The 8,816-nt window shown below is 45.7% G+C and overlaps 1 protein-coding gene across 1 annotated transcript; it reads left to right on the top strand.

Annotated features, from left to right (window-relative positions):
- Positions 1-3,989: 3,989 nt before the first annotated feature.
- Positions 3,990-5,179, top strand: avpi1 (arginine vasopressin induced 1). Its single transcript, XM_033034142.1, has 2 exons — positions 3,990-4,569; positions 4,783-5,179. Exons 1-2 carry the CDS (start codon positions 4,244-4,246, stop codon positions 4,901-4,903), a joined length of 447 nt encoding a protein of 148 aa, XP_032890033.1. The 5' UTR covers positions 3,990-4,243; the 3' UTR covers positions 4,904-5,179.
- The last annotated feature ends 3,637 nt before the right edge of the window (positions 5,180-8,816 follow it).

Genomic DNA, 8,816 nt, shown 5'->3' with positions numbered 1-8,816 from the left:
AGACGAGACGGAGAGACCAGTGGAAATCAGCGGAACCATCTAGGCTACACCATTACATCGATGACCCCATGGACGTCCCTGGCCAGGACCTGCCCCGAAAGCAGTGGACAACCCTCAATCGCTTGAGGTCAGGCGTCGGACGCTATGGAGTAGCGATGAAGAGGTGGGGCCTCGTGGACAGCGCCTCCAGCGAGTGTGGGGACCCAACACAGACAGTGGAGCACATGGTCACCAGTTGCCCCAAACACCAGCCACCGAATGGTGAACGAGGTCTGATTGACCTGGACGATGACATGTTGGCCCGGCTCGTCTCAACGGAGCTGCAGGTCTAATAGACATACGACAGAAGAAGAAGAGGCGGCATCTCATGAGAGAAATGGACAGACGACGTTTCAGGTCTGGCCCCTTCTTCAGACTGATGGAGTAGGGGGTTGAAAGCTGGAAAAGAGAGTTATTTTGTTTTATTGAAATCACGGTGAACAAGTCAGTGAAACCAATGGAAATGTATTGGAAATGTAAAATGGCCGAATGGCCTACTCCTGCACCTATTTTCTATGTATTGCTCAACTTAATAAGTCAATGGTACTATTTGCCACATCCCTACTGAGGTACAGTGACATTTATTTTTGCATACAATGCCGTGCAAGTATTATACATAAGCAGAATTTAGATACAATACAACTGTATCTGAGATAAATCATATAGACACAAGGAACTTCAGATGCTTGTTTGCAATAAAAGACACAAAGTGCTGGAGTAACTCAGCGGGTCAGGCAGCAACTCTGGAGAAGGGTCTCAACCCGAAACGTCACCTGTTCCTTTTTTCCAGGGATGCTACTTGTCACGACTCTGAAGAATGGTCTCGACCCGAAACGTCACTAATTTCTTCTCTCCAGCGATGCTGCCTGGCCCGCTGAGTTACTCCAGCATTTGTCTATCTCTGGAGAACATGGATAGGCGACAAATATAGTATGGAAACAGGACCTTCCACCCACTGCCCATGCCAACCATCAACTATCCATTGACATGGATCCCATTTTAATTTGATTTTAAATATAAAGACAAAGTGCTGGAGTGACTCAGCGGGTCAGGCAACATCTCTGGAGAAAAGGGATGGGTGACATTTCAGGTCTTTGGTATAAACCAGCATCTGCAGTTCCTTGTTTCTACATTATATTCCCATTTTATTCTTCCTTAAATCCTCTCCTTGTAACCTACCGGATAATGAAAGGCCGAGACAAAGTGGATGTAGAGAGAATGTTTCCACTAGTGGGAGAGTCTAGGACCAGACGGCACGGCCTAAGGATAAAAGGATGTACCTTTAGAAAGGAGATGTGGAGCAATTTCTTTAGCCAGAGGCCGGTGATTCATTGCCATAGACCGTGTGGAAGCCAAGTCATTAGGTATTTTTAAGGCGGAGATTTACAGATACTTGATTGGTAAGGATGTTAGGGGTTATTGGGAAAAGGCAGAAGGATGGGGCTGAGAGGGAAATATTGATCAACCATGATTGAATGCCATAGCAGACTTGATGGGCTGAATGGCCTAATTCTACTCCTATGTCTTATGATCACCCCTCAGCTTCCAACGCTGCACGAAATAAAGTCCCAGCCCATCAATCTCTCTGACAAAGCCCAAACATCACCGGGGCAGCAAGGTGACACAGCTGGTAGAGTTGCTGCCTCACAGCGCCAGAGCTCCAGGTTGGGTCCTGACCTCGGGTTGGGTTTCCTCCGGGTGCTCCGGTTTTCTCCCACATCCCAATGACGTGCGGGTTTGTAGGTTAATTGGCCTCCTTTAAAAATCGCCCCGAACATGTAGGGAGTGGATGAGAAAGTGGGATAACATAGAACTAGCGTGAAACAGGTGCTCATTTGCCGGCACGGACTCGATGGGCCGAAGAGCCTGTTTCCACGCTGTATCTCTAATCTCTGAGCACCTTATATGGCCACCAATAAATATTGTTTGTGAACATTCCTGAGTGAATGTCCTGGGATGTTTAACCATGTTCTATAAATAGATATTTTAAATTGTTTTCCTGCAATTTGGGTGTTTCACTGGCAAGTTGAGATGCAGGGGGTTTCTCTGTGTTTATGCCCTGCTTTGGTCTATGACTGGGCAGAGTGGATGTGGAGAGGATGTTTCCACTAGTGGGAGAGTCCATGGCCTCAGAATAAAAGGAGATTAAGAGGAATTCCTTTAGTAAGAGTATGATGAATCTGTGGAATTCATTGTCATAGAAGACAATGGAGACCAAGTCAATATTTTTAAGGCAGAGATAGACAGATTCTTGATTGGCACAGATGTCAGGTGTTATGGGGAGAAGGCAGGAGAGTGGGGTTGAAAGGGAAAGATAGATCAGCCATGATTGAATGGTGAAGCAGACTCGATAGGCCGAACAACCTAATTCTCCTGCAACTTATGAATCGTTACAATGCCTTGGTTTGGTCCAGTTCATTCTCTCTATAACATTTCTGTTCCATTCCAGATTGTTATCCCAGCACAGTGTTCCTGTGTTTCTCTGTTGCCCAGCTCTTGTTTATGAACTGTAGCACAGAATCCTGACTCAGATCGTTGCCTGAAGATATTTAGCTGCCAATTGTAGATCCAGTACGTAGTCTCACAGAGCCAGATGTAAACACTCCTCCAAAGAGCCTGTGGGTCAAGAATTCAGAAGCAAGAGAGTCCAAATGTTGGTGGCAACAGACTCTTAAAAACAACGGCTGCAATTTGAGCAATTTAATTTGGAAAGGCTGCAAAAGAGTACCTTGAAGGGACTATTGCAATGTTTAAGAAGCATTTGGACAGGACAGGTTTAGAGGGATATGGGGCAAATGTAGGCAGATGGGACTAGTGTAGATGGGACATGTTGGTTGGTGTGTGTAAGTTGGGCAAAAGGGCCTGTTTACACGCTGTATGTCTCTATGACTATTAGTTTAACCTGGTATCATGTTCTGCTGTTGCAGCTGGCCTTGGCGGGTCTGTGCCACAAACACAAGAATTATCTTAAATCAACAGGGCCAAAAATATACTTAACAGGTTATATTACTGTTGACATAATATAACTTTCCCTGCTCTGGTAGAGTGTGATGGGACAATTGGTCGGCATGGAGAAGTTGGGCTGAAGGGCCTGTTTACACGCCCTTCACTCTATGACTCTAAAGAGATTCACAAGGCTATTACCTGGACTTGAGTTACACTACAGTGGCACAGCGGTAGAGTTGCTGCCTCACAGCGTCAGAGACCCGGGTTCGATCCTGACTACGGGTGCTGTCTGTGTGTAGTTTGTACGTTCTCCCTGTGACCGTGTGGGTTTCCTCTGGGTGCTCCGGTTTCCTCCCACATCCCAAATGCGTGCAGGTTGATTGACCCTCTGTAAAATTGCCCCTGGTGTGTAGTGTGTGGATGGGACAGTGTGATAACGGAACTAATGTGAACCAGTGATCGATAGCCGACATGGACTCAGTGGGCTGAAGGGCTGTTTCCATTCTGTATCCCTCACCAATCAGCTACCCATTCCCCCCCGCAGATGCTGCCTGACTCGCTCAGCTACTCCAGCACTTTGTGTGTTTGCCCCATATGCTAACTAGGTCAGCATAGACAAAGTGGGCCGAAGGGTCTGTTTACCTCGCTGTACAGCTAGGCGATTGCAGTTTCTAACCACAAACAGGTTAAATAATCAGGCAAAAACATTAACGCCGAGACACAGGTTTTAAGCAGCGAATTGCAGTTGCTATTCAACAGAAGTTTATTAAGTGCCTGATGAAATAACAAACTAAAATATATATTTAGCAGCAATTGTTAATGTGGTCAATACAAATGCTGTCGAACATAGTCATAGCAAAATACAACATTCAGTTCTGACATCTTGTCAACTGTTTTTCAATTGCAAAACGAACAAATAAAATGTCTAGGATAAACCAGCTGAAACCAGCAACACCAAGTTACATCATGCACTGCCCCGCTGCAGCCTGATTGACAGGTCGGACGGGACCTCGCTCCCCATTGGTTGCGACTGTGGGGGCGGGACAAGGCGGGCAGGGAGGTGATTGGCGGGTCGTCGCCCCGCGTCCCTGGAGTGGCTGGCGGAGCCGTCAATCATACAGGATGGGGCGGGGCGCTCCCGGGGATCCGACGGTATAAAAGGCTGCGAGCGGCTGCAGAGCGGAACATAGCGGCTGGGACACGGGGGGCAGGTTCACTCACTTACTCGCTGGCTGGACCAGCGCTGGGCGTTCGCAGTATGGAGCCCTGCCACCCTGCACCGTGCCCCGTTTGCCCCGCCTGGTTTGGAAGCAGGTGGGAACGCAAGTCGAGGAAGAAGGCGTCGGCCAACATCTTCCAGGACGTGAACCTGGGGCAGATGGAAGCCTTGTTCAGGAAGAGCGGAGACGAGAACGCGGACGAGAGAGCAAGAATCATCTGGGAGAAAGACAAGCAAACGGACCAAGACATCACCCAGGCACTGATGGAGCTCAAATCCAAGAAGACTCAACTCTTTTTCCAGCACAACAGAAGTGGTGCAGAATTCTTGGGACTGATCTGGGTCAAAGCCTTTAACAAACTGCGGTAATTATTTGCACTTTAACAAAAAAAACCTGGGAGACCTTTGCTCTTTTATTTTAATATAACAACTACCTCAATTCGGTTTTCCCCAACGCGTATTCATCGCTTTGAAGCCCTTTTTGACTTTTGTGCTTTCTGCAGCTTCTCTCTCTTGCAAACATTTTTTTTATTTTTATTTTAAATTTGTGTGTAAAAAATTCTCGTCATGTTCCCCAGCATCAAGGATGGAGAGTGGGGTTGTGAGCTGGAATCCGGCGGCGTGGCAGAAAGGTCACTGAGGAGCAAGATGAAACGGAAGAGATTAATCGCCAAGAGGTCGTTTAGGAACCTGCTGTAAAAACGAGGACTTGTCAGCGTCGGATGCTGCTACCTACAACCTTAAAAAAAAAAGTACACGACTAAATGTACACCAAGAAACCACCAACTTGCAATAATTTGCAGACTACTGGGGAAATGAACTTCATGTATTTAAAAACAAATGTCTACATTGCTTTTGTGATTTTATTTAAAAATTCTAAACACTAAAACCGTCTTTGCGAATGAACAATTTCATTCCGTTTTATATTAAAAACAATGTCTTTTGCATTTCAATAAATTTGTGTCATTAATTTCAGAGAACGTTGTGCTTTTCTTTTGCTTGGCTGAAATTTTAAACTGCGTTCTATTAATGATCATGTCACCTTTTTAGAAAGATGTTTACTCTACCCAGCTGCCACTGATCTTTAGACTTCTAAGTCGTGCTGGGGGACAATTTTCTTTTCACTTTCCCTTTGAGTGCTGCAGTCGATATGCAGTAGGTGCAGGAGTAGGCCATTTGGCCCTTTGAGCCAGCACTGCCAGTCAATGTGATCATGGCTGATCATCCACAATCAGTACCCCGTTCCTGCCTTCTCCCAATATCCCTTGACTCTGCTATCTTTAAGAGCGCTGTCTAGCCCTCTCGAAAGCATCCAGATAACTGGCCTCCACTGCCTCTGAGGCAGAGAATTCCAGACTCACAACCCTCTGTGTTAAAAAGTTTTTCCTCATCTCTGTTCTGAATGACTTGCCCCTTATTCTTAAACTCTGGCCCCCTGGTTCTAGACTCCCCCAACATCGGGAACATGTTTCCTGCCTCTAGTGTGTCCAAACCTTTAATAAACATATGTTTCAATAAAATCCCCTCCTAAATTCCGGAGTATACAAGCCCAGCCGCTCCATTCTATCAACATGACAGTCCGGCCATCCTTCGAATTAACCTTGTGAACTTGGACTGCACTCCCACAATAGCAAGAAAGCAATTTCAGTCCACTGAATGAAACGTCTCATCCATCTGTGGACTAAAACTTGCCTGGAGGGTTGCTTTCAGAAACATAGAAACATAGAAGGAAGTGGATGACCACAATGGTTGCCATGCATGGAAATGGGCCCGTCAGTCCAACTTGTCCATGTTGCCTGAGATGTGCCATTTACAATAGTCCCACCTGCTACGGGGACTCGACATGAGGGGGCTGGTGCGAGAAGGAAGAGGGACCATCTGGGCTATATTCATTACTTTAGTAACTGTCGGCACTATACCTGGTGAACAGCGTTGTCTGCGGAGGGCGCTCAGCATCGCCAAGGACTGCTCTCACCCCAACCATGGACTGTTTACCCTCCTACCATCCGGGAGGCGCTACAGGTCTCTCCGTTGCCGAACCAGCAGGTCCAGGAACAGCTTCTTCCCGGCGGCTGTCACTCTACTCAACAACGTACCTCGGTGACTGCCAATCACCCCCCCACCCCCCGGACACTTATTATCACTTATTATTATTTATTCAAATCATTTGCTATGTCGCTCTTCCAGGGAGATGCTAAATGCATTTTGTTGTCTCTGTACTGTACACTGACAATGACAATTAAAATTGAATCTGAATCTGAATCTGGTGACTGCATACTTGTATCAGTCATATCCTTCTAAACCTTTACTATATCTGTCCATATGCCTTTTAAATGTTATTTTACCTGGCTCAACTACCTGCTCTTCTCAGTCTGAAGAAAGGTCTTGACCTGAAACATAGCCCATCCTTTATCTTGTTGAGTTACTACGCCATATTTCACCAGGGCTCCCACCTATTTCTCCCTGTAATTCCCCTACCCTGGGTAAAAGACTGTACATTCGTCCTATCTATCCACGTCATGATTTTTTACACCTCTATTATCACCCCCTCATCCTCCTGTGTCCAACTCCCTGTGGTTCAGGCCCTTGTGTCCTGGCAACAGCCTCATGAAAGGATCTCTATTATGAGTACATTCTTGGCTAGTGTGCTACTGCTGATGTATAATCCCCAGCAGTATTGGTGGAAACTCCAAAACCAGCAGCATATGCACATAAGGCTCAACCACCAAAGGGCAGTGGCTGAGGTAGCAGGCCACAATTTCAAATCCATGCTTGGAATTGCAACAAATCTAGATATCACCCTCGAGCTATACTCGGCTTTTTAATTCAAAAGGAGCTCGAGGGGCAACTTTTTCAGAGTGGTAGGTATATGGAACAAGCTGCCGGAGTTTTGAGATACAGCGCAGAAACCGAGTCCATGCTGACCAGCGATCATCTTGTACACTGGCACTATACTGCACACTCGAGGCAACCTATAATTTTACTAAAGCCAATTAACCTACAAACCTGTACATCTTTTGAATGTGGGAGGAAACCCACACAGTCACGGAGAGCGTGAGGCATTATCTCTACCGCTGTGCCACTATAGTTACAAAAAGAAAATCCAGTTTTCATGCTTGGGCTATACTAAATTTTTAATTTCATACTCCATGGTGGTTTAAAAGCAAGATTCAAAAGGAACCCAAGGTGGCAACTTTTTCAGCGTGGTAGGTATATGGAACAAGCTGCCCGAGGAAGTTGTTGAGGCCGTTTTAGTTTAGTTTCTTATTCTGAGGTACAGTGGAAAGCTTTTGTTGTGTGCTATTCAGTCAATCAAGCCAATCACAGTGTACAAATATATGGTAAAGGGAATAACGTTTAGTGCAAGGTACTTCAAGATATTTAAGATATTTGGACAGTTGGATAGGATGTAGGTAAATGGGACTAGTGTATAGGTTGGCATGATGAGTCTTCCATGCTGTATGACTTGTGTTTTGATGGTATCATCGGGAACCTGAGATGATACCATCTTTCATTGGTAGACTTCCTGATATGACCCATTGTAAGAGTCCTTGGCAAGGTTTGATTTAGACACTGCCAATGCACTTGCCAGTTCAAACTTTGTGTCACCCTGACCAGTCCAAGGACATTACAGTTTTCTCCCTTATCAACCACCATGGTTTTGGACACCATGTTGTAGCAAAGATGTTGTCAAGCTGGAAAGGGTGCGGAGAAGATTTACGCGGACATTGCAAGGACTCGAGGGCATGAGCTGCAGGGAGAGGTTGAGCAGGCTAGGTTTTACTGTGCCAAAAACACAAGACATGAGCACAAGAACACAATTAGAAAACAACAAAAACAAGCCCATTGTTGGCTGAGAGATTTCACTTTCTCTAGAGATAATAATTTCTAGATTAAGCAATGACCTGCTGTTCATTGAGTTCAGCCTTTGTCATTGTAGGAATCTCATGAATTTGTGAGGTTGTTGAATTTATCACCAGATAATCAGTCCAAAGCTCTGGATTAACACAAGACTTTCATTGTATCATGGGTCATAAATCACTGAACATTTGATCATTTACTCACCATTATTGCATATCCCTTTATACACATCCAAAAGAGGTCTCCCAATAATGCTACCTTAAAGGCAGGCTAGAACTTTATTCCGTGGAGCACAGAATGAGGGTGAGAGGTGATCTTATAGTGGTGTGCAAAATCATGAGTGGAATAGATCGGGTAAGCGCACAGTCTCTTACCCAGTGTAAGGGAATCGAGAACCTGAGGACATAGGTTTAAGGTGAGGGCAAAGAATATTTAGGAACCTGAGGGATAACATTTTTACACAAAGGGTGGTGGGTGTAAAGAAAGAGCTGCGGAGGAGATAGTTGAGGCAGGTATCGCAAAGTTTAAGAACAAGTACATGGATAGGGGAGGCTTTGAGAGATATGGGCCAAACGCAGGCAAGTGGGACTGGTGTAGATGGAACATGTTGGGCCAAAGGGCCTGTTTCCACGCTGTTGATTCTATAAGTGGCACTTTAGGTCCCCTGGTTGCTAACCATTTAAACTCTCCTTCCCTTTCCCACATTGACCTTTCTGTCCTGGGTCTCTTCCATTGCTTGAGTGAGGCCACA

Source organism: Amblyraja radiata, chromosome 15, assembly GCF_010909765.2.
Source record: "Amblyraja radiata isolate CabotCenter1 chromosome 15, sAmbRad1.1.pri, whole genome shotgun sequence".
Classification (NCBI taxonomy): domain Eukaryota; kingdom Metazoa; phylum Chordata; class Chondrichthyes; order Rajiformes; family Rajidae; genus Amblyraja; species Amblyraja radiata.
Note: the sequence above shows the minus strand (reverse complement) of the source record. Positions and strands in the feature narration are given on the sequence as shown.

Bases quoted from the DNA above. Each gene is read 5' to 3' on its own strand.
- avpi1 (XM_033034142.1), top strand. From the start codon at position 4,244: ATGGAGCCCTGCCACCCTGCACCGTGCCCCGTTTGCCCCGCCTGGTTT. The intron at 4,570-4,782 runs GTAATTATTTGC...CATGTTCCCCAG, and splicing joins AAAGCCTTTAACAAACTGCG to CATCAAGGATGGAGAGTGGG.